Source organism: Ambystoma mexicanum, chromosome 1q (assembly GCF_040938575.1).
Source record: "Ambystoma mexicanum isolate Mex_15411 chromosome 1q, UKY_AmexF1_1, whole genome shotgun sequence".
NCBI lineage: Eukaryota > Metazoa > Chordata > Amphibia > Caudata > Ambystomatidae > Ambystoma > Ambystoma mexicanum.
This window is the reverse complement of record NC_090922.1, coordinates 578,177,274-578,203,842: the sequence shown is the minus strand read 5'-3', so window position 1 is coordinate 578,203,842 and position 26,569 is coordinate 578,177,274. Positions and strand designations below refer to the sequence as shown.

Below are 26,569 nucleotides of genomic sequence, written 5' to 3'. Positions count from 1 at the left end.
GGATCGAACCTGCGTTGCTTCGTGTCGTCTTGCTTCGAAGGCGAGTACTTTGCTGCTGAGCTATCCTCCCGAGTTTGTTACTAATCATTTGCTGACCCTGCCGACTGGGCTCGACCATGCCACTCCATGAAGCTAAGCAGGATAAGCCTTGGTTGGTTTGTGGATGGGAAGATGTGCAGTGGTGGTGTGACAAGTGGCATTCGCTTCTAATGACAGCTTTATGGGCGGTCTTATGATTTACTTCCACGAGGGCACTTGAACTTAGGGCGATAGACCAACAGATCAGATTAGCACAAGATGGTGGCCCCCAAAGCGTGAGTTGAACATATGTGAATGGGAGTAGGCTACAAAATACATGCTCTATCCATTAGGCCAATAACATTTCTGAGCAAACTTACCCTTTAATGATATCATAGTAATAGCATAATCCACCTAGTTTAGAATAGAATATTACTGGCCAAAGGGCGTTACCCTAGAGAGCGTTGCATACACATCGTATTTGATCTAAATCTACAAACGGAGCCCTTAAGACATTTTAAAAACCTACCTATTTCAAGAAGAGGACTCTACATGGAACAATCCAAAAGCAAAAGCTAAATAACCTAATGGAATGCACAAAATTAGCCCTCGATACAGCCCGCACATTCATTAATCTGAAACTCTGGGCTTGCAATGAAAGTACAGTTAGTGACCAACCAGCAAAAACCTACTTTTTCAAGTGGAAGTGAAGTCACACCTAGTCTGTTCTTATTAGCGCCAAAGACTGGAAACTTGTTAGCCATACAGCAGTGTCAGTGCTAGCAAATAGTGTACCTGGGCATATAATGTCAATCCCTGGCAAATTGAGTGCATGGGAATGTAATGCCAAGCTCTGTCAAACTGTGGTGATCACTGGCAAGTGATGCCACTATCTGGGAATATGATGGAAGACTAGCTTCAGGGGTCAATAACTTTCAAAAGTTGGGAGTGCCTAGCCACACGATGGCAGGACCTTGCAAATTGTATGAGTTGCCGAGAATGTGGCGCCAGCATTTTTCAAGCGTCCGACTTTTTGGATTACACACAGCTGTGACAGTAATGCCATTAGTGTGACTTGCTAGCACGAAATCATTGTACAACAGTGCATTTTCTACACTACTCGGATATCCAACAGTGCTGAATCTACTGTTTGGGGGGATGGTGATGAATTTTGGCTATGTATGGTGACTAACAATGAAAAGGTGGGAGTCTGAGGAGTGCTCCAAACTGGTGCTGTGAGCCTGTTTCTGCAGATAGTTTTGTGCTGAGGTAGACCCTAAGTGGAGTAGTGCATGAGGTGACTGGTGCATATATAACACGTTTCTGACTTAACGTTCAGTTAATCATTTTAAGATCATTATGTGGATATCATTTTGTTTGTGTTGTAGGCAGCAAAGCTAGGCTTACATTTTCTTTTAACCTAATATTGTGGCCTTAATGTTTTTTAAACATTAACCTATTTTGTTATATACCCAACTCTTGATTCACAACCAAGTGGCACCGACCAGAGTGCACGTTATTAGTCTGTCCTCCGAATTGGGTTTGTAATTTGGCAGTTTATTTTGTGGTTTCTGAATAAAAGGGAGCCAAATAAAGCACAGGTTTTGTTTATAAGAAATTGTTGTAAGACATATGGGTACAAAATGTGCTCAGTACAGTCGATGACACCAAGTAGTAAAACAAACGAGGCAGAATACTCCTCTTGCCCCAGATCTCTATTGCTTTGCGTTCTTTGGTTAGAAGTAGCTCTTATGGAACGCTACATGAGCAGCAGCATAGTCCCCCTGCGCCTTACTGCATGATCCATTACGAGAAGATGGAGATTGCTGATACACACAGGAGTCCTGCTCTTAGCCTTGACTGTGACCAGCAATGGCTCAGTACATCAGTGTGTTGCATTAAGAGAGGCTCCTGCTGCAGGTTTTTTCTCTCACATGGGGCTCTGCTGCCACCAGAGGATGCCAGATAGGAAGGGATCTTTTTTTTTTAGAAAGCAGGACTCGGATAGCTCGGTGTGACAATCATACGTGTTATTCCAAGGGTTAGTGCGTTGGCAGGATGCTACACCTAGGAATCCATTATGGAGGACTGATCAGGGTAAAGTAATAGACTTTTGGGGAGAGCATGGGACGGATCCAATTAATGATGTATTTAAAAAACGCACCTTTAGATCCCAACCCTCAATTTGTCTTCTCAGGATATTGCTTCAACAAATCTGCTGTTTTTATTTGCAGAGCGTCAGGAGGAGAAACTGAAGAACAACAATCGGGACCTGTCCATGGTAAGAAACATTTACAAAGAAAGAAGATTGATTTTTGTATTTCTTGGCTTTGAGCCTGTAGCACTGCAGGGCAAGGTTCACTCTGATCCCATCTTCCTTCGTGTCCTAACTGGAGCATATAACCTCAGATTTGCCTTTCATAGCTTTGTTCCTTGGGTAAAGGGGCATTCCAGCATAGTCTCATCCATGATGGAATTGTCTGCACCCTACCAGTTTAAATGCAGTCTAGCTGATCTTGCGTCACCCCTCCCTCTTTCCCATGTGCCATTTCATGTGCCCATCCCGCCGTCACCATTCATTCTCAGATCTGTTCTAGACGAAAAGCCACAGACAGTTGTATTGGAATGACTTCAACTTTCCCTACACACCCTTGTTAAATAAGTGTAAAGCTTTGACTTTGTTGACATGGGTTAAGATGCCGAAAATACCTCCTAGCAATACTTTAATGGATGCCCTCTAAATGTCTGTTACCAATATTTTTGCAGTATGACCTGCACACTGCTCCGTTGCACCCTAGCTAGGTTCACGCTAAAAAAATATATTCTAATAATATTTTTACGTTTTGAGCACAACCACAAATCTTTGGTCATTTTATTCCCATGTTGCACATCTATCTGTTAACTTGCCTCAATCCAAGGGATGGATTGTTTACATTTACTCCATTCCTAGTTCTCTCCTCTGCCCTTTCCTATGTTTGAGAGCATGGGTGAGACTAATTATATAGGTTAAGAACATTTAAGATTACTCTCCCACCATTTTCTAGTAGTTGTGCTGAAAGGTGCACCACATCATCTTCTGGACCAGGGTTTGCGCTGGTTCTGTCTCGGATCTGAGCATCTCGACCCTAGTAATGCTGCTAGTCGCATGCTAATCCTCTCCCTCCCAGGCCTTGTGCTCCTCCGATTGATGAACTGAGCCTATCCCTCACTGGTCTTCTGATCTGGTGCTGTGATGATCATGTCTACCCTTTCGAGCATCACGTTGCCGCTCCTAACCCTTCACCAAATCATGCTGCTCTTCTTGATGCTTATGTGAATATGTACTTTCCAACAGAATGCGCTGCAATGTCAGGCGCAGTGGAATATATCAGTGAATCAAATTTACGAATTGCTCACGTCAAACAAAACCGTGCATTCTCCAAATAGCACAGTACTGTGGGGAGAAGGTGTCCAGGAGGAATTTAATTTTACGGGTTGAGGACAGAGGGCACAAAAGAGGGCACAGAGGGGTTAGCAGTGATATCAATCAGTAACTGTGATCTATCTTATGTTCACTATTTGTATGTTCTACTCTGAGGTTATCCATTTCGAAATTAGCTATTTTGAACCTAAACGCTGTCCCACAGCCGTGAAGTTCGAGAAGCCAGTGTTGGGATGCTTAATAACTGTTAGCCCAACGGCCCTGATGTCTTGTATGTGCCACAAAAGAGGGCAATGCGCTGTGTACGACGTTCCAAAGTTGGAAGCAGCATCTGCTCTGGCTCTGAGACTGCAATAAGGACACAGTAGGACTACTTGATGAAGCAAAACTCTCCAAAGGATATAAAGTAGTATAGTCGTCAAGGAAAGAGTGGGTCAGCGGATACCGTAAAATGTGAAGCGTGACTTGCAAGGCACATAATTATTTTTAAGACTAGCAGCCCTTGGACCAAATGGCGGATCATACCTTTTCTTGTACAGCCGACCTCGGGCAAAGTACTTAATTGGGACAGTACTTTCTACAGCTGAACCCACGCTTCAGTGAGAGTTCTACGGTTATTGTTATCTGGCTAGAATCAGTATAGGTTGTAAACTGAAACCCAAACAAATAAGGCACGCCTTTCTAATGAGGGCTCAAGTTAGGAATTGGAGGCAATGGTTTTTACTCCCTATTTTGAGAAGCTGGCGGTAGACTGCTTATTTTATTTTTGTTGGGAGTAAAAACATGGATTCCTTGAAAATGAAAAGCATTTTTTGTCATGCTATCTTTGCATCAGGCAACACTACTACAGAGTTATACTGTGTGGAAGTTGCTGCTCATTCCACGGACCTCATCTGAGCAGTACATGTGGGATAAAGAATCTGATCCATCTGTCCTTGCTTTAGAGCACAGCATACTAGTTGTAGCACAGTGTTTTCGTGTAGTCCCAGTCTAGCGTTTTTCTTTTCCAGCAGCTGGGCATTGTCTTGGCCTGATGAAAAAAACGTGTTGCTTTTGCCTTCTGTTTTTTGTTGCGTTTTTTGGAAGTTAAAACATGCCGTCTTTTTTCCTTTTTAGGTCCGGATGAAGTCCATGTTTGCCATTGGATTCTGCTTTACTGCATTGATGGGCATGTTTAACTCCATGTAAGTGAAGAAGCCCTTCACGTTACTTTTTACTTCCTTAAACTGGCACTCACTGTTTAACTTGGGAGCTCTGTTAATGCTTGTGGTAGAAATATTGGGTTGGGGACCACTGACTTCTGTTATACATGATCTATGATAGTCTGTATTGCGATCAATATTACCTTAAAGACTGACTGGTGCTTATCTTCTTAGTCACACCTATTACTTCTAGCATTTCCCCGTCTACTCCAGACTACCACTTGCGCTAGGCCCCTTTCCTTGCCATTTTGCTATGTACCCCTCTTCGTTCCTGTATTTTTTAACCCTCTCCTCGTGTCCTTTGCAAGAATATATGGTGGCTGAAATTAACTGTTGTTTGGTGCCTCTGTCTTTAAATGTAGGGCCAAATTTGATATTTTTGGTGTCCATATGGATTTCTATGGTTCCTTTCAGCTTTTGGCAACCTAGGCAGACACCTAGAATGGCATTATTGTAGCACCGGCCCTGCCTCCCTTTCCCAGGGCGCCCTCCCCTTTTCCCCTGGACACACTTCCCCTTTCCCTTTTCCCTGGACACACTTCCCCTTTCCCCCTGGACACACTTCCCCTTTCCCTTTCCCCCTGGACACACTTCCCCTTTCCCTTTTCCCCTGGACACACTTCCCCTTTCCCTTTTCCCCTGGACACACTTCCCCTTTCCCTCTTCCCCTGGACACACTTCCCCTTTCCCTCTTCCCCTGGACACACTTCCTCTTTCCCCTGGACACACCTCCCCTTTCCCTTTTCCCCTGGACACACCTCCCCTTCCCCTTTCCCTTTCCCCCTGGACGCCCTCCTCTTCCCCTTTACCCCTGGACGCCTTTAAAAAAAATATATATACATTTTTTCTTTCTTTCCTGGATGCCGTCACCTTGCTTCTCTGGACCCTCCCTATCACCTGCCCTTGCTAGCTCCTCACTCTTGCTGGTCGCCACCTTCCCTTTTTGGCTGCTCACCCCACTTTATTTCTACCCCTGGTCGTTCCTGACCCTTTGTCCAAGGGTGGCCTCTTCCCCCAACCTCAGCCTTTAATGTTATTGATTCGTTTAACCTGCAACCATCTATATAACATCTTGTATGTTTGGTTGATGAGGCATCTAGAAAGGAATCACGTCAGAATAGTGTATGGTCTAACTGTAAAAGACAATGGTCTTGGAACTGAGGGAGAGATGTTTATAAAAGTGGATATTTAATGTATATAATATGCTCACACAAAATTTCACATGCTGTACTCTGCCGATTTTTTGTTGTTGTTGAAGAATTGACCACGGGAAAGAGTAGGGTCAAGGATAGTGTCACAATCTACATGAGCCACGACATATGTGGAAGAGTCTTCTATGGTGGTACGGCTGCCTCCACGGCAACCGCTGGTAGGCCCCCAGGAGATTGTCTGTCTGGTTCAGATCGAGTGATCCATTGATTGGATTGGAGAAGCAGGGGCCAGCATGCCCATTGGCAGGGAGAGTCTACGCTGAGATGCATGTACTGCCAGAAACTAGAGTGTTGCATCACAGAAGGAAAGCTGACAATGCACACACCCATGTGGGCAACTAGCAGCTCTCTTATTCACAGTCTCACTGCTTACCATGTAAGCAAGTATTACAAAGGACACCTATATTGCCTGCAGAGATGAGAAGAAAAGACGGATACCTGGCCATCAAATGTGTTAAAGGGGAGAGCATACTGCTAGTTGATACATTTTCACTCTGACCACAAATAAAGAGGAAAGGGATGGCACGTTGCCCCTGTGATGTTAGTCAGGTCAGAAATAGTGGGATGGGAGTCTTGAAGTTGAGAGTCCATTAAACGGCGTCATACTGAGGCACACACATCTTACATGCTAGAGTATGAACATAAACATGCAAATATCAAAAAGAACCAGCTAGAATAAAAAGTGTGACAAGGAATGATGAAAGTAAATCTAGAACATGAAAGGGGAATGAACAGTATGAGATGGTAAAATACACTAATTACAAAGTGATTGAGTGCCACTTATTTCTGCCTCCCTGAGATGAAAGCGTGCCTTAATCAACCAACAAGCAAAACATTATCTGTGCATGCCATGTTGCAATGTTTTCATCAAAGGGTTAAAGCTACATAACATGGCATACCAAAATTATCCAGCTAGTAAACAGTATTCCTATCACTGCTGTGTACCAACCTTTAGGTGGTTTTAAATTACTGTTGTGTCGCATAATTGGGCATTCTCTCTCTTTCCAGATACATACAATCTAGGTATTTTGCATTTACTGTTGTGCCTCCAAAAGAGTTCACCCTCTGTCCAGATGAACTTTAACCATGTGTTACATTTACAGTGAATTGTGAATTTTAGCCACACGTCCCATCCAGATAGAATTGTGAGGTTTAGCCAGGCGTCACACAGAGATAGAACTGTGAAGTTTAACCATGCGTCACTTTTACCTGTGAGGATTAACCATGCATCACACTTAGATAATTGTGAAGATTAGACACCCGTTCCATTCAGATAGAATTGAGAGGATTAACCATGCATCAAATTTAGATAGAATTATGGAGATTATTAATTTGTCACAACATATAGGACTGTGTAGATTAGCCACATGGAAGAATTTGGCGAGTAGCCAAAGCACTAAGCACTCTGCTTCTACCTCCTCAAACACACCATCCAAACACTATGCATGCCCACTGGGCTAGCCAGCATATACCCTAACACAGACCCAACACAAGCAACACACACAACAAACAAAACCATACACTGGACCTTACCCGTACGGATACAACAAGCCATTACGCACAACCCTAAATACCAGAAATCTACGCATAATACACAGACACACCCCAACACAGAAAACAACCACACAGAAAACATCCCAGGCATTGGACCTTACCCGTACGCATACAACTAGCCTGTACACGCAACCTACCATCTGCAAGCCAACACACAGACACCAGTTTCTCCTGGTTTTGGACCTATCCTACCATTCTTCCATCACTAACCAACCCTGTCCTCTTTCTTGCAGCGCCACGTGAGCGTCTGGAGACTGCCCCTGGGTGGCACCGGTGCGCGGTATAATTCAACATAACCAGGTAGAATGAAGTGGTAACCCGAGTAAATAGTGTAGCAAGTCCTTGATAAACTTGATTATACCAGTGTTGGATATTTGGTAGATTCACATGATTTGAATATTCACAGTCGGGCTAGAGTCTTTGGTAATCGGTTCACTGCAGGTTAAAAAAAACTGCATCGCATTGCTAAGCCTGTCCACTTCATTTGTCCTTTGGCCAGCCAATGAGGTGGACTGACCCCATGCTCTGTCCTTGGTGGCCAACTGCCGAGTCTAACATCATGTTGTGCTGAAGCCCGTCACTGAGTTATGCTCTACTTTCACTCAATCATATCTATTAATTTCAAATGGATAAATGAAAATTAAGTTACCAGATAACACTTTCGATTTTGTATATTTTTGAATACTTTCCTAGCATTCCTAGCAACCTTGGAAAGGGATTTAAGTGTGTGAGAACCCCTTGCTTTGCTGGAATGACCAACCCATCCTTTGAAGTAATGCCAATACTTGCATACTGTGACAAATTGCAGGATTCAGTCACTTCTCCCAAGGGGTTGTGTGGGGGGGGGGGCTTTCCCTTTGAGGCTATGGAGGTGAGCCTGCTACATAATACCCTCCTTAGGGGTCGAGGCAAGCTGGACCTCACCGGGAGAGACAGCCTGCCCTGCCCCCCTTTGGGGACAATGATTACCATTCCGAGGAGGAACACCCTAATCCTCTTACCTATAATCCATTGGTAACAACATCTGTTAGAAGAGAACATTGAGAACAAGTGGACATTTGTTATTTTTTCTTAGAGCCTGTGAGTAAACCTGAAAAAGAATACTACTGTACTACTGAGACAGAGAAAACCACTGGAGTAATACAGACTAAAAGTAGCGCAAAGAAGGAGGACTATTACACTATGCGTGGGAAGTCGCATGGCGGTGTCATAAATCTGAGAGGAGACCACCTGAAAGAGAAAGCCCATCAGCGGGACAAATGAAGCTGAAGGAGACCGAGACACGGCTTCCAAGCTTGGAAGGGAGTAGGCGTGCAAGTCCCAACCTATGGCAACCCGGAAAGAGACGTCGAAGGACTGGAAGGTCCAAAGAACAACTGAGTAAGAGGTGGTGGTGTGACTGAGTTGGTGGACTTGGGAGTCCATGAACTACGCTGAGACCACTTACCAGAGGGCACCACAGAGCATGCATGAAGAAGAAGGAACAGTGAACGGAGAAGCCAACCTGACAGTCACAGAAGAAGGCCCTGTCCTAACTACATGCCCGGTGATGCAATCCCTAAGGCTAAAAGGTAACTGGGAGAGTGGGAGACCCAGGTGTGAAACCAAGAATAACGAAAGGAACAATCATACTCGTCCCAGGTAGGAACGATTATTGACTGTGCTTATTAAGAGTAAGATTCAGTACTGGAACTCGTCCCAGTAAAACCCAACTGTGGAGAAAAGTAAGAATCATTACTGGAACACGCATACTCGCCCCAGTAAGGACTGAGAAGGGAAGAAGAGTAAGAACCTACACTGGAGTCTTCCTGCTCTTTCAGGAAGGATCAAATATTAGAAAGGGTGAACATTATTGCTCAAACGCTCGTATTCGCCCTAGTAAATAACAGAGGGTGGGAATCGGTACTGGAGCTCTCCTACTCCAACTAAAGAACGAATAGGGAAGAGCTAGAATCATTCTTGGTACATGTATACTTGTCCCAGTACAAACCAAAAGTTGGAGAAGAGTGTAAATTATTACTGGAACCCTCCTATTAGTCCCAGAAAGACTGTGCTTCAGAAAAGCAGGATTTATGATTGGAACATTCATACTTGTCATAGGCAAGACCAAAACACTGATTCTAATAGAACAAAGGAAAGTTATTTTTCGAACAGTTTCATTAATCCTAGTCAAGAAGAAGACTGGACATTTAACAAACAGTATGTCACAAGTTTGATGATTGTCCCAAGGAAAAAGAGGAATAATATCAAACAAATCCAAAGGAGATGAGAATAAAAAAGGAGAGGGAGAGAGAACCAGAGTATAAAGGATACTAGTGAACACTTGAAGAGCCCAATCTCTAAACTAAGTGACTTAACAAAGGTAGGCACTAAGAAGTACCTGTGATTAATATATTACAGTGAACTTGATGAGAAATGGGCCCAGAGGAGAAGGGAGTCATTCTCCTGTGCCTTAGTTCTGTAGTGGTAGGGTCAGGCTAGATTCGTTTTGGAGAGTGGACAGATCTTCCTTTTGGACTTACTGACAAAGGGTGAGCATCCTAGTTAGTTCTGGGTAGGTAAGGAAAATCCATACATTAGGGAAAGTTAGGAGTTTTCTTCTTTGCTTCAATAAAGAATACCATACAAATGGAAGAGCCTGGTCTGTGTCCTTCTCACCCACCACAATACCCACAAACGTAATAGCAAATGGATGTAAAACAATAATTATTATATGAAGCACACTCGCTAGAGGAGATCGTACATGTTCGTGTAGCGCAGATGTTTTTTTGCCCTGTACTGCTGAGTCTTTACCTCCAGACCAGGGAGGGGAACAATCTAGTCCAACATGCCTCCCCAGACCAGCTGTGAAAGGAAATCTGCAATACAAATGCTATCCTCCCGCGCTCCATAAGCATGACCTCACCATGGTCTTGCATGTTAGGGTATGAGATGGGAACCTCCTAAGGAGTAAGGCATGGGGCAATAGTATTGAAATAACTCACAACACCTGTGTGAACTTTGCCCACAGGGGATCTCTGTTAGCAACATGGGTGAAAACCGAATTAACCAAACCGTAACAATACTGTACTCTGAAGAAGACACTGATACCGAAGTGGCACTCCCAGGTTCATGTGCTCTTCCGAACTTCACACACTTCTTATGCATGACCTTATGGGCAAAACCAATGTAACCGCAATGATGTGTTCTGAACACAGTTTTCTAATGTGTTATAGTGACACTCAATTGTGTAGGGTACTACACCAACTGAATCGGTTATTTTCAGGAATTGCTGACCTCATCCAACCCTATCTTAAACCAAAGGGCTCATGAGGAGCACCGGCTATAGGAGCAGCCTAATCCTAGAAATGTAAGAACCTAAACTGTGGACAACTGTAATCTGCTACAGTATATTGGTTAAGTCATGGTAGGGCTTCGGCTGAGACCCTCCCATTTCCCCATCTCCCCATGTCTGCACTGATGCACCTTGCGTTTCAGTAATTCAGATTGTTGCACTAGCTTAACTATGGCGTCTGCCACTTTCTCACGTACCAATGTTCGTAGAGTTCATCAATCTCTTCCTGCATTCTGCCAGCATGGTCTCTGTAACGCCACCACAAGGGCCCTGGCCCACCATCCAACACTGTGTTTATGGCATAGCTTAGATAGGCCCGTTGCATGTCTTGCACTGTTACCCCAGCAGCGACCCAGTCTCATTGCCCGATTGGAGCAAAAGTGCACCCAGGCATCCTTCAAGCCGTATGTGGATAGCAGGCAACCCTTGCCACCTTTCCACGGCACGCAGTAACACAGGGCCGCCTACCACCACAGCCCTGCATTGCTGACCACCTGCTTGACCTACGCTCCATTCTGTGTGCACTCCTCCTTAGCACGCTGAGGCTAGGTACGCTCCCGGAAACTTGGTGGCAGCATCTCGCAGCAACCCATTATGGCACCCAGTGTCCCTCTCACCACTAGGCACCCAGTCTACATTAGGCATGCCGATCCTCCAGTGTCACCAGCACCATCCTGCCTACTGGGTAAACAGCCCATGGACACTGTGGCCCGGAGATTGATCATGCCACATCTCTGGCAGCACCGATGATGTGGCCTCCAGTTTATACCCTCAGCCAGGCCACCTAAGAACTCAGCTGCCTGGGGCTTTCTATACACCGAGCTGTTTCCGCAACCGCACTGTCGCTGTAGCTCCTATCCGCACCTGGGTCACTTCTTGCGTGAGTTCAATGCTGCAAACCACAAGCCCCCCCCAAACAGGGGGGTTGCCCAAAGAGGCAGCTCCCTTGGGCACAATCTACCTCTTTTCTCACCTGTTTTTGTTTCCCCTTTGCCCCCTCTTAACGTTCGCTCCCCAACTATTGGAGGCTGGCCGATTCCATTCTCTAGCCACCTGCAGTGTGTTTGGACCAGCCCATGGTGGACAAGAAAATTATATAAAGGAAAATAAATGCATCAAACACAGTTATATTTCACATTAAATAAACTGTGTTCAGACAACCAATCGGGTGTTTATGTATTGATTTCTACAGGTGTGCCCCACAAACTCTCAGAAGGGACCGTAACCCCAAACTGGGGACCCTCTTTGTGCTAGGGGTCACATTTGCATACCATCGTGCAGGAAAAGTGGTCAGTGGACCGACCACAAGATATTCCCACACAACTAGCAAATGGCTTTTTAATGTCCCAGTGGGAGCAATCTTGCAAGTCATTAAGGGATCTGGGCTGATAAGGGGCATCTTTTGATATATGTGACTTCTGTATGATGACCCATTAGTGAGAATAACCTGTGGGGAAACATCGTAGAGGAGTGATAACAGGCCGGACTGTCTGTCCCATGACGCATCCTCCCATAATTCTAGCTTTAAAAGAAAAACTAAAACAAACTGCATTCTTGTGTAATTGGGAATAATCCAAAGCGCAAGAAAATAGAAAACTGTTTTACACAGGTAATTAGGTGTTGACCTCGTTTCACTGAGAAAATATCCACATCCCCAATTAAGCATGACCATGTACACACGCTTTGTGTGACCTGGACTGGTGGCACAAGGTGCACTTTTGTCTACAAGGGAGGGCACAGGCTTGCAAATGATGGTTGTGCCGAAAATGAGTTATGTTTTTGGAATGTATCCCCAATATCTGCACACCACTCTACTGCAAAAAAAGTTACAATAAGATATAAATGTGGAATTGTATTGTTTATTTATAGAGAGCACCGGGTCTTCCCTGAAAATATAAATGCTATTTATAGTCCGCAGAGCAGGTAGCCTCCGCCTCTATAGCAATTAGCGCTACTGAATAATCCACCAAGGCGCGCAGCTAACCCTCCTCTTTCTGAAAACTGAGAACCCAGCTCAATGGGCGAAGACTGAACAAAAGCAGGTGGAACAGGGAGCTCAATCACTAATATATGGCAAGGGCATGAATAAGATGGCACACAATTCTCAAATAAAACAAAAGGTAGATTGTATTGTATTGTATTTGTTTGTTTATATAGCGCTCTTTCCTCACTTGTGTGGCCTCAATGCACTTTTTCTTCGGTTGGCAGCCCTTGGTGACGTAGTCGTTGTGGTGGGAAATTCTAGGGAGTTTAGCTTAGGAGATGCATGTGTGCATGTTGCCGTTCTAAGATTTGGGTGGCTGGCAAGGCTCGACTAAGCAGCCCCAAAAGAGTTCAGACACGTGGGTGGGTGCTGTTGAGGATTTGAGATAGATTACTATTGTTGAGAGAGTTTATGTGAGGCCAGCTATACTGGGTTCCTTTCGGGTGGTAGTCGCTGTATGCTAGTGGCAGAGGTGTTGAGTTACGTTTCAGTCTAGACCGGATGTGCATAGCCATAGCCATATGCTATCGTGCATGGATGCATGGCCGTGCCTGCCGTCTGTGTCCACACTAGTGGTGTGAGATATATGTAATAAGCTGCAGGATTGTTCGGCTGGGGCAATATTGTTCCAGGTCTAGAATTGAGAGTCCGATACCAATGGGACAATGTTTCACAATGTAGCAGGTATCAGCATATATTGAGCAAAGATGGAGGGAACCCCTACGTTTGCGGATCCTTACTGGCATCATAAACCGAGCACCTGGCCAATTCAGGGACTTCTACAAAAAAAGAATTAATTCTTTGTTTTAGTGTGACCTGCCCTTTCTTTGCAGTGTCGTGGTTACTTCTTAAAAAAAAGTCAACACAGTGTGTGTCGGCCGTCTCTGGAGTTCAACCTGCAATTCCTATCAACCGCAGCCCTCACCAGTCCTCCCAAACTCCCACCAAAGGAATGACAGACTGCTATGCTTACTCAATCATAAATAATGTTGTTGTTGTGACAAGGCCAGTATTCTGGACTTGTCAAGAGGGGACGGAATCCCTCTCATCTGGTGTTGAAACCCAAAGCCAGTTCTACCCCTGAGGTGGACAGTGGCATTTGTTGGAGCCCAAATTCCTGCCCCACCACTGCTTTATGCCAGTCTGTTTGAGCAGTCCACCTTTATCCCTGCCATGCCTCCACAACCAGATACTTGTCAGTGTTTTTCAGTAGTTTTCATCAGAACAAGAGAACGGGGAGGCCACCAGGGGGCCCAGGCAAAATGACAGCCTAAGCACCAAGCTCCTTCCCCTGCCCTGGTGTTTCGTGGAGTTGAGGCACTCAGAGCCCTTTGAAGTCGGGTCCCAGGCACCCGCCCGCAGAATGAAGTCGGGGCTGAGTCAAACCCCCCAGACCCCTCCCCTCCCCCCAGCCGGAGAGAAAAGACGCAGTAGGGATGTTCCATCCATACTGTGTCTCTCTCTGGCAGCCCGGGTAAAACACGATGTTTAAAAATTGAGGGACAGATGCAAAGCAAGAGGCTCTTGTTTTGCATCTGTCCCTCAATTTCTAAAAATCTTTTGGTTTGGGTGTACCTCCTACATCTGGTCACCCCTCTTGCATTGCATCTGCGGAGGGAGGTGGCAGGGAGAGGGCAAATGAGACTGTTTGCATGTCTCTGAGTGTGTACGTGGTGAGGGTGAATGCTATGCTATGGGCGAGGAACAAAGGCGTTGAGGGAGGTGACTCTCCTGAATTCTAAGGAAGGTAACAACGTGGGTGAGGTGGGATCACCTTCTTGGGGGCGGGGGGGTTAGCAGGATGGGAGGAGGCAGTAGAATGTGATAATTCGGCCTTTTGAAGACCATGCAAATCGGCCGAAATTAATCGGTCTTTTTTGTATTTGTTCTTCAAAATGCAGAATTATCACATAGAGCCCAGTATGGACCTTGCCATAGTGTTGACCTTGTTCAGTGTAATAGCATTCAATGAGACATTACTTGCAGGGCCTAATGGTGCAGAGCTAATGGGCGTCTATATTTTTAAAGAGACAGTAACAGCACTTCTCAGCAGGGCTGTGTAATCTATTTTCTCCTAGAGCTGCCATATTTGAAATGAGGCAATGGTTGTACTCCTCATTTAGCTCGCTAAACAGGGCTTCTATAATTGTAATACTATGCTTTTGTTGAGGCAATGCTAGTTCATCTTAGTGGGACTGCTATACTTTTGATGGGACAACATCAGCAATTCTCAGTTGAGCTGCTACTCTTATTGACAAGGCCCTAGAACATCTCAGCAGATTTATTTATTTTTATTGGTTATTTATAATGCGTGTAATACCCAGAGGTTTCTAAGTGCGAACCGAGGGATCGAACCTTTGTTGCTCCATGTCGTCTTGCTTCCAAGGTGAATATGTTGCCCCTGAGCTATCCTCCCGAGTCTCTGAAGATCTGAAGTACATTTAATGATACAGAACCAGAGCTATTGAGCAAATTTAACATCATCTTAATCATCATCAGAATAACTCAACACTGTTGTGGTTATACAAGAGCTAATATATTTAAAGGGATGGCATTACTCAGAATGTAGCAGCACTATTCAATAACCCAAAGTGCTTAAGCATAGTTAATGTGAAAATACTACACTTCTCACCATTGGGACAGTACTGCCACTTTTCACAGAGGCTTCTACACCTTTTATGGGGCAGCACTGATCAGCTTCACTTTTAATGGCACTTCTCAATGGGACTGGTATGGTTCAATAGGAAATGACCAACATTACCCCGCCGGGAATTGCATACTCTTGATGCCACCGAAGCAGCACTTCCACCCACCACAGCGCTTTATTTTTAATGGCACAGTATGTGTACTTCTCAGCCACTCTGCTTTACATTTAAGCAGACCGAATGGTAATTTCTCAGCAGGACTGCAACACTATACCATTGTGTTCTGTTTGTTGAGTGCTTCTTCACCACCAATGTGGGTTCATGGCACTCTCAGTGTCTAAATAGTAGAACTGGCTACATTTAATTGGCAACAGACATGTCCCGAGCTGCCTGCTGTACATAAGCTGCCGCTCAGAATGTTGGAAGCCGTGATGGTGCAAGGGATAGGAGGCTCTAGCCTGTAGGATAGCAGAATCAGCATGGTCTTAAAACCTGCTCACTCATTCTGGAGTGAGGGGCCATGGGATAAAATGTGCCTGATCCCACATACAGGGGGTTGTTACCCCTTTATCTCTTCTGAATGAAAGAATGGGCTCTCTGACACAAGTTATCACCCCTGCACACACAATGAATGAATGAATATGGTATGGATAGATCGAGAAAACTGGAGTGAGAATTCGGAGTGTTTTAACAGCAATATAATTGTTTTCCCAGATGGAAGACTGACTCCATTAATATACATGGGGTCACTGAGATGACCAAGAGTGAAACTGTACGTTCAGTAGTGAGATTACCAGAAACGGGTATACTATGCTCCAAGGAGTGAGGTGCCCACTCAATATATCACACTGTTTAAAGGTGTGAGACCCATCCTGGATGCTTGCCCAAAGAGCCTTGGCCAGAGTTTCACACTGAAGAAGTGAGCATGTGATCCGGGGTCTGCCGCCCACACACGCTCGCATGGAATTCCCATGCACCCACTTGCGAGATTTGCACCAAATTAGTGATTGTGCTCCAAGGTAGGATGCATACGCACAGTCTTTCCTCTGAGGTTTGACACACCGCCAGGATGGGATGGCATTTCGTTCTCCCATCCAAGTTGTGTTGCTCTAGCTTTTGAGGGCTACTACAACCTGGATGATTATAGAGGGTTGGAGTAGGGACAGTGTTGGCCTACTGGAATGCAACTGGAAGGCTTAAACCTCCTTCTTATTTGACTTTAGTATATGCAGTTCATGCTAGCCAATGTTTCCACTGTTCAGCGCTCCCCGCACCCTCCTCGCCCCAAGTTGGCGACTACGTGCAAATGCGGTCATATAACTGCTGGTGATGTAACTTCCTATATTTCATAAATCGGCTCCCCTGGTCTGAGGTAGCGCCTCACAGGTGGTGCTGTGGCTAAGTGGCTGCCGCCCCCACAAACCAGCGAACACCGACTGGAGTGCTGAAGCCTGCAACATGAGGGAGACTAGCGGCTCAGCAGGAGAGAAATGGAACCCTGGGTCTGCAGTCATGCGTCCCTACGGGGGACCGCCTCCCCTGAACTGTAGGCTGGTGCACCAACTGAGGGTCACAGCCTAGGAGGGCAGAGGAGGCAGGAAGAGAGCACGGTATGGGCCTCTACCTGCCCTGCTCTTGAAGAGGTGCGGGAGGCGGCCAGTTCTCTGGCGGCGAGTGCATTGCGTGGTAGCACCCTAGGTGCCATCTGTGGAGCCGCGTCTCTGGGCCCGCCTCACGGTGTTGAGGCCAAGCCCCGGGCAACCTGGAGGAGGACATTCTCCGGCTACGCAGAGTCCCTGCAGGAGCTCCAGGAACGACGGAAGCTGGTGTGAGGGAGGCTGCCCCGTTGTGGCTCCCATTGCCAAGAGTGACTTCAGAGGTCAGCCGGCTGGCAGTTACTGCAGGACCCCACGTGGGTGAGGCAACTGGGGACAGCCAGCACCCATGCTGGGGTAACAGTTGGTGGTGGTCTGAAGTAAGCATGAAGGGGTTCACGGGCTGGATGGCATGGGGGGGGCGAGCACAGTGGAGGCCTGCTGAGGAGGAGCATAGTCGCAGTGGACAGGCAGTTGGGTCTGGACAGCGTAGAGGGCTGTGTACACCCCTGTGGCAGTGACAGTGACCCTCCCCCTGTGCGGGTAGGAACAGCAAGACTGGGCATAGATGGCTGGCCAGGCTGCGGGTGTGGGGGGGAGGCTTGATAATTATGGCAAATCCTCACCGGGGGTCCAAAGAGCATTGCTGACAGCAGGAGGCACAGCAAGGTGGCCAACCTCTAACAAAAGGACTAGGTGCAAGAGACTGTCGGCCTTGTGCGCTCCACCGGTGCAAGGGGGAGGTGGGATCAAAGGGGACAAAGGCTGTGGAGCCCCAGCCTGAGCGCTGCCTAATACCCTGATCTTGATTGGGAGGGCCCAGGTGAATGAGTTGGAGTGGCGCCTTAGCGCAGTTTCATTACAGGACGGTGAGGAGATGGCAAAGGCCAAGAGGGAGGAGGACCCCACCCCTGCACTGCAGAGATTGGCACAATCAAAAGTGATATTAAGGCCTTCTTGGAGGAAATAAGGTGGCACAACTCTCAGCAAAGGTTATAAACTTGGAAGAGAGGGTGGAAAAGGTGGAGGCCAATCAGACTTCGATAGGGTTCCTGGAAGCGCATTTCCTGGATGTGGAAAGACTGTATGAGGAACTGCCTCAAGGTGGACGACATCGAAAACCGAGAGAGGCAACATAACTTCTTTGGACTGCAGGAGAAAGAAGTGGAGTCTCCTGCCGGCCTGCAACAGAATATCCAGGAGATAATGGGTATGGTTCTGGGCTCCAAGGAAGGTGAGCAGGTAACGCTGCACAGAGTGCATCTGCTGGTGGCGGGACCAGAGAGCTGCGTTGGGTCCTGGCATGGTTGCATTTTTCCAACGACAAGGTAAAAATCCTTGAGAAGGCACGATGCATGGGTGGCATTGAATATGGAGACTCCAAAGTGGCAATTTTTCAGGACGTATAAGAAAATAAGCACGTTATTTCCAACGGTACCCCTAGATGCACTCCTGTGGGACTGATGCCAAAGCAATTAATAAAGCCACAAACAGGTGTGAAAATGTAAGCACTTATTCCAAAGAAACGCATTCCAATTCAAGAAAAACGTAATTCATTGTATTGTTTTGTATTGTATATTTATATAGTGCTCTTTCCCCACTTGTCTGGCCTCAATGCGCTTTTTCCTCTGAACGCCCTTGGTGACCGTAGTCAATGTGGTTGGAAAGTTTGAGATGCATGTGTGCATGTTGCCGTTCTAGGACTTGGGTGGTTGGCAAGGCATGACTAAGCAGCCCAAGAGGTCAGACACATGGGTGGGTGCTGGTGAGGGTTTAGAGATAGCTTGCTATTGTTGAGAGAGTCTGTGAGGCCAGCTATACCAGGTTCCTTCCGGGTGATGGTTGCTGTATGCTAGTAGCAGAGGTGTTGAGGTACGGCAGATGTTTGTCTGGTCGGCTACATGTACACTACACCGGATGTGCTTAGCCGTAGGCGTGTTCTATCATGCGTGGATGCTTGGCCGTGCCTGCGGCCCATGGCCACGCTAATGGTGTGAGATATACTTACCTTAGGCTGCAATGTTGCTCCAGGTCTATACCAGGGGGCCTGGCTTTCATAATGTGGTATGTATCCGGATCTACTAAGCCGTGACGGAGGCTACACCTGGAATTTGGGAGTCCTGTAAAGTGGGAGAGAGGTCTCCAGACTGTATGACTAGACTGGGCCAGACCCTGACCCTGACAGTGCTATTTGTGTACAGGACTATGCAAGGCTCGAAAACCTAACTGTGAAAATAGAAGTACAAGGCTAACCCAAGCTAGAGCCTTCACCCAATAGTGCAAATTGAGTACCCGTCCAAAGACAACTAGATTCGAGAGTCCTGTACAGTGCGAGAGGACCGCACAACAGAGCGGCCTCAGCGTGCGACTCAACTCATATAACAGCAAGAGATGGACGCTACATGTCGAGTTGGGTGTCCTGCGGAGTGGGTGTGATGCTGGCACCTGTTCATAATTCTGCCCACGTGCGGCACATAACAATATTCGCAGTTCCTTCAAAGTGCGGCACATATCAGCATTCACAACAACTAGATGCAACAGAGAGTGGTGCACACAATAGTGCAACCTTGGAGAGTAGGGGCTAACGTTCATAATTCTTGTCCTGATGTGGGGCAAGCTAGTAGTCCCAGTTCTGGGGTAGGGCAGTGTAGAGAGGCAGGGCAAGGACAATATACTGCGTTGAAAAGAACAGCTTAAATGTGTCTTTTAAGCTGCACACTTGATTCACATAAAATGAACAATTTAGGGAAAAAATGGCCTTCACATTCAGATGTACATACAGGTAAAGGAAACCTTCAAGCAAATTACAATCACTTGATTTAACAACAGACAAAAAACAGTGTACCAATAAGAATGAACATTCTCAAAGCACCAAGCAGTTAAACAAGAAGTGTTCAGTCCTAGAGATGTTAATCACTGACACTTAACATTTGCTGACGCGTTTCGGATCCAATGTCCATTTTTCAAGGCTGTTGTACTGCTTTTTCTCTAAATTCATTCAATAACTTCTGTAAACCTAAAAAGTGTATGTGTGTGTGTGTGTGTGTGTGTATATATATATATATATATATATATATATATATATATATATATATATATATATATATATATACACATATATACACATACACAAACATTTTGTCATGTCGATTACTAACCTCTCTGATGGAATTCCCATCACGCGAGTCCAACCCTAAAGTCAGAGGCAAAGAAGACTAATCAACCTTTTGAGAATATTTAAAAACTGCCTGCCATTTCATGCCACATTTACAACACTATAGGAATGCACTCACCACATCTGGATGTCATGTTGTGCAGTGCTTTAAGGACAAGTGGTTTCGTAAACTCTCTCAGAATTATCTGCGAAAAGCGATATGGAGAAGAGTGAGCCTTCCCTTACAGGCTTTGTACTGTAGGTGTTGCCCAACAATTTAGCGGATCGTGGGGCAACAGACCGGAGAAACCAGTCGGGTGCCCCACGTCCATCTTATGAAGCAAATTACAGTGTACACCCGCGTATGTGTTAAAAGGGGTTGCATGGCCGTGCTCTGCGGCCATATTGGACTGGCTAAATTCCCATGCAGAAACCTCCAAAAAGGTTACTTTTACACCGGCCTCAGTCGAATTCTTACAAATGGCTAATTTAAGCAAAAATAACCAGTGATTATATTCACTCATGCAACTATCCGGATGTATAGCTGCAGGGGAATCTTAAGGCGATGGCAATCGCCATAGCCGTTGTAACATAATGCTCAGTTCGCAAGTGTCTCAGAGTCTGATATTTGAACGAGACCATTTAGAAAAATAGTAAGTGCCACTATGTATCTCTCTCGGCAGTATGTATTACTGCACTGCCCCGGTGGTCACCATCTTCTAGATACTCGCGAGGTTCCCGTTTCATATTGAAAATGCACGAGTGGTTATAGCGCCACCTCCATAATATGGATGTAGGTATCCACATATATGAATGGCCTAAAAAATGTGTCCCGCCCATGTTGGTATAAGTGATAATGGCATCGTCAAATTTACATTGTCCAAGCGGCTACGGCATCTTGAGATAACATTATGCCAAACTTGTCACCCCTCACAGATCAGTGTATAATCTAAATGGTCATGGCATTGTGAGATTTACATTGATCAAATGACTATGACATTGTGTAGTGTAAGGAACTCATGGTGGCAACAATAAAGACGGACACAAGTGATCACAGTTCAAAGGTGTTTATTAAACTGTATAGGTAGGGTAGAAAAACACTGAATCTAAGATGGGAGCAAGCTTCGACCATCAGACAATAATAAGGCAGTCCTAGTGGTGTCTTTGTCAAATAAAACGGCCTATACTAAAACAACCTATTGCCAATCCTTACACGAAATATAAAAAGTAGTGTGGGATAGTGTTCATAAGAAAGAAGGAAGTGTTCACAAATAATGAGTCCGGATGCGGAAGTCGGGGTCTCCCTTCCCCACGTTTTCAGCACGGGACAAGGTAGGACTTTGGAGCACAGCACATGTTTGGGCTTTCCCAGCACAAGCTAACCGGTCCGCTTTCAGCAATTGGGGCGTTCGGTCAGTGGAGAAACTTTGCTGAAAATGTTGGGGGGGACATGACCTCTGAAGAAAATGTGCCCCATTCAAATGAATGGGGACAAAATAGTGTGCCATGAAAGTTGGGGGGGGGGGGGACAAACACCCCTGTGCCCCCCTAAAATTACAGCCATGCCTTCGGTTGTTGTCTCTTTTCTACATACACGTCTCTTGCCACCTTAGAACTGATGTATCTAAATAATAGAGTTCCTTTTTCTCATATTCATTGGATGATGTCTTTTTCAGGGGTGAAAAAGACATCACCCAATGAATATGAGAAAAAGGAACCCAGGGTGCGCTCTTCCGGGCTCAGAACCTTCTCTATTGTTAGGCTCCCTCAGCCAGGTTCACTATGGCTTTCAACACAATCTTCTTTGTGTCATTCATGAATCTTAATGTCTTTTTAAACTGTTCACTGTGGACATCCCTCAGCCGGGTTTACTCTTGTCAATACACTGTATTTCGAGACTTTAGAATTCACCCCCTTTTTATCGGCATCCCTCTTTCGGGTTCAATCTTGCCTTTCTCATTCATCTCTTATGATGCAGGATTCTTTTCCCTTATCTTCACAATCATCTGTTGGTCAAAGACCTTCGACTGTCATGAGGATTTTGCAAGACCCCTGTGTGACCACTTTGACCCCCTTCTCGCCTTTCAAAAGGCCTTCTGGTTATGGTAGTTTCAGCAATTGGGTAATCACCCAGAGTTTTCTGAGTGAGCACTGTACATACCCAAAGCTGTCTACATTTTCCTCCTGTCACAGAGCAGAAATGTATCCATATGGTATTTCTGCATAGTAAAATATATCATGTATGTGTTCGTTAAAATTAAACCAGGTATGATACACCTCCTGCACATCATACCAGCATCACTTTTATGTCACGGGCCTTAGAGGACCTACTTTATAATGCTACCTATGCATCTGGCCAATAACGAAGCTAGACATCTGTGAGAAACCGAAGGGTATTCTCACTCCTACTCCCCTTGGATCCTCTGCGCAGGTGGCCAGGGAAAGGCCATCGCTCTTGGATTATGACCCTGGGGGTGGAGAAGCGGGGGGAGGATCACCTGGGTGGAGGGTCCTTTTGGATTGGGAGTGGGGTGCCCTTGGGCGAGACATGGTATTCCCCCTTTCCCTATTGAATAACCTAACCCTACCCCAACCTTTATGTGCTGTTATAAGCAAGCTCCCCTCGTTTTTCCACATGTGAAACTTGACAGTACTGGGACGAAGAAGAGGCAACTAAGAGTGATGAAGATTACACCATTTCACCACTTTAGTACTGGGACGAGGAAGATGTCTGCTAAGAGCTGTGAGGGTCAGGCATGTCCCTTTAATTATGGTCAGGCGGGGCTAATCAAACATCCACACCCGCAGCCTGTCAAGGGGCTGCAGGTGTATAAAGGGAGACCAGCCCAGCAGGGAAGAGAGCAAAAAGGAGACCTGTGTGGAAGAACAGCAGGAGACCCTTCTGAGGAGGCAGCTGTGGTGGTATCGGAGGAAAAACCAGGACGCCAGCATTTATCCCAGAGGACTTGTGGGACTGTTCAGATGAAGTGTAGGGCTCTTGGTTAATATTCAGACCAGCTGTGGAGCCGTGTAGTTTGAACCAGGATACTTTATTTTACATATGTACAACTCCAGTTACGTACAGGTATGTACATGACGGGTAAAAAGGATCAAGACAGATAACGACAGCTAAGGGACAGACTCGGGAACAGAATCACTGGCCATCATCTTTCATCCAGCTCAGGCCCCAACTGACATTCATGGAACACTTGCCCACAAAACTCACCCAACATTCTCTTGAGCTGCCTATCCTACATACACCACCATTATATCAGCGTGCTTTCCTGGCCAGTGGTCCAGAACAAGACTAACCTCGCATCACAACAGGGACCAAATAAGAGTGGGCTGTGTCCTTCCCACAGGTTTGGGAGCCTCCATAAACCAGAGCTAGCAGCAGGAGCTGCGAAGGAACCCGGAGCACAGAGGAGGACGCCCGCGTCCAGGAAGAGGCATTGGAGGTGCCGGTGTGTGGAAGAGAAAACACGGCAAGCGAGCGGGACTCGTGCCAGTGAATTTCCCAGCTTCAGAAGCAGAAAGGAAGTTGCAGGAACCACCGGGAAGGAACACCGAAGGCTGGTGAGTGTCGGGAAGATGCTCAAGCACCGGGGTGCTCCAATAGGACCGCAAAAGGAACAACCGAAAGTAAGCAAATAAATGCATAATGAATACCAAACTAAATCGAAATTTAACATTAAAGTAAATTAGTGCATATTGAATACCGAACACAATTAAACAACAAAGGTACACATTGAACACCGAACTGAAAGTAAATAATATTGAATGCATGTTGCACAGTGATTTAACGCAAACCTTGAAGTCATGTACATTAAAGGCTGAAGGCAGCGAAACAGTGAACTTTTATGAGTGAATGCAGTACGGCAAGGCCCCCATTTGGCAAGAGGCGTGTGTGACATGTGGTGGCAGAGCCTCAGGGCTATCAAGGAGAAGCCAGAGGGGTGCAAGACTACACATTAAGCCAAGAGGTCAATAAAAAGGAACTAAGTGAAGGTGACTTGGTGCGTAGCAGCAAATGCCAAGGAACCTGTGTGGGTTGAGGAGTCCAGGGATCCTGGTTGTGTGACCTGTGATGGGTGGACCGTGCAGTCTAACAACTGCGCCTAGATCAGAGATCCCTGAATGGTGAAAAATAAGGACACCGTGAAATGGCCCAATGAAACCACCGCAAATGAATTGACGAGGTAAGCCAGAAAGAAGGACAGGTTGACCTGGTGTTTTTGTTAAGACATTTTGCAAAGACTGGAGCAAGTGTAAATGGCGAAGTTGAAGTCTTGGGGGAAGGAACCCCTGAGAGTTGAAGGATCCCACTTGTTGTCTTGGGGAAATGAGTCTCAAGACCATTTTGTTTTGGATTGTGTCACTTGAAACTTTTGGAACAGAACCCTAAGGATTGGTTCTGAACTAAATCGCATTGAACTGGAGAACGGTACATTTTGAGACTTTATCATGGAACTTTCTTTTGCTTGGGGAAGGGGAGCTGAAAGAAAGCTGTGAACTGGAAGAAGCTCAGAGTTTTGAGTTGAACACTACTTTGTTTAACTTTGACATCCTTACACATTTGTTAGCTTTAGTAGTGAGGGAAAGGGTAGGTTTTGGACACAGACCAACTTGAACTCTCTGACTCAGAATTTCCTAAGTTTCGTTCAGGTAGGGAAATCCCACTTTTTCATAGGGCAAGTTAGGCCTTCAACCATCCTGACATTTAAGTTAATACATATATTTTATTTGAACTTTAAATCTGTTGTTTGTGTCTTACTTCATGATGCCTTCTCACAAATCACAGGCGAAGCTGCTCCCATTCTAAAGTAGAAGGTATTTTCAATAAAATCACTGCTCACAATCTCGGTTCCACTCATGTAGCCAATGCCAAGACCATGTGTGATTAATTCTTAGTTTAGTTAGTTTGTTTGCCTGTTGGGTGCTTGTACAGCAAGCAAATACCGTTTCAAAGCACCCGCAGGGAACAGGGAGGGAACATGGGATTGCAGTACGATTCAAATATACATAAAGTACAATGGGGGAGGGGACGGCCGAACCTACCATGCCTTGTGAGTATTCAGACCGTGCAAGTGCAGCAGGAAGAGGGCAGTGGGGTAGGTCCGAGGTGTCAGTGCTCAGGGGTGAGTCACAGACAAAGGGCAAGGTATGGTAAGTGCTATGCGGCCAGGAGCCACGTTGGATGGAGAAGTGCGAGTCTCCAGTGTGGAGTGTGTGCCGAGGCAAGTGGTGAAGGTAGACAGAAGCTGGGGGAGATTGAGTGTGAGAGGTCAGGGGCCCGAGGATGCATAAGGGTCCAAGCCACCAATCACAGCAACTGTGGGATTAGCAGAGGAGGGAAGCAGGAGGCAAAGAGGAAAGTCTTGAGGAACTTTTGCTACTTAAGAAGGTCCTGCTCAAGACACAGAGGGCGGGGAGGCTGTTCCATAGGAGGGCATCCAGCTGCGGAAAGGTAACGACCTCATGCTCTCTGTTTAGTGAAACGCTTTACACAAAGGAAGTTGTCATAGGAACGAAGAGGTCTTGAAGGAGAGTATTTTGTACGAGAGAGTTGTGGATAATGCGGAGGGATTTGAGTTTGATCCGTGCAGCAACCGGGAGCCAGTGGTGACTTTTTAGGGTAGGAGAGATGCGGTCCCTGGGCTTAAGGCCAAGGATACTTCTCGCTGCTCTATTCTGGATTAGCCGAAGGGGTCACAGAGTGGAAGAAGGTAGATTGAGGAGGTTAGCTGTTGCAGTAGCTGTTGCAGTAGTCGAGCCTTGAGAGAACCGGGACTTGGGGAAACATTGAGCTTCTGGTGAAAGTGAGAAAAAGTAGAATTCCTTTGAGAAGGAAGAGTTGAAAATGGGACTTCCTGGCAATGTTCCGAGTGTGAGGGACGAATGCGAGAGAGGAGTCAAAGATGACTCCTGGATTTCTGGCTTCAGAAGAAGGAGCTGCGGGAGAGCCCAAGGAGGAAGGCCAGATGGGAAGAAGGAGGGGGCAGGGGTCCCAATTGGAAGGATCTCTGTTTTGCTGGCATTGAGGCAGAGGGCATTGGAAGTGCACCAGGCATGGATGGCAGATAGGAAGCCAGGGATGAAGGAAGGTGCGAGTGAGTTAGCAGGAAGTCTGAAAAAGAGTTGCGTGTCGTCTGCATAACACTGGAAGTTGGGAGAGAAGGAAGAGATTATGAGTGCCAGCTGAGCAAGGTAGATATTAAAGACCCAGGGGAGAGGGTAGATCCCTAGTGGACACCACAGGTGGAGAAGGAGGTAGGAGAGAAGGTGCCCAAGATGACTTGGGAAGAGCGGTCAGTTAGGAAAGAGTTCAGCCATTCCGGTGCCCGTTCTGAGATGATACCAAGGGTATCGTGGAGCCTTTGTTTCAGGATGGGATGGTTGACAGTGTCAAAGTCAGAGGAAAGATCAAGTAGGATGAGGAGCTGGAGTCAAG

The 26,569-nt window shown here is 46.1% G+C and overlaps 1 protein-coding gene across 1 annotated transcript in view; it reads left to right on the top strand.

The window, feature by feature from the left end:
• The window catches only part of TMCO1 (transmembrane and coiled-coil domains 1), a 363,846-nt gene that overhangs the window by 59,517 nt on the left and 277,760 nt on the right, over positions 1-26,569 (top strand). The window contains exons 4-5 of the mRNA XM_069641076.1: positions 2,253-2,299; positions 4,556-4,623. Of these exons, the coding sequence (XP_069497177.1) occupies positions 2,253-2,299; positions 4,556-4,623 (115 nt within the window). The remainder of the gene's footprint in view (positions 1-2,252; positions 2,300-4,555; positions 4,624-26,569) is intronic.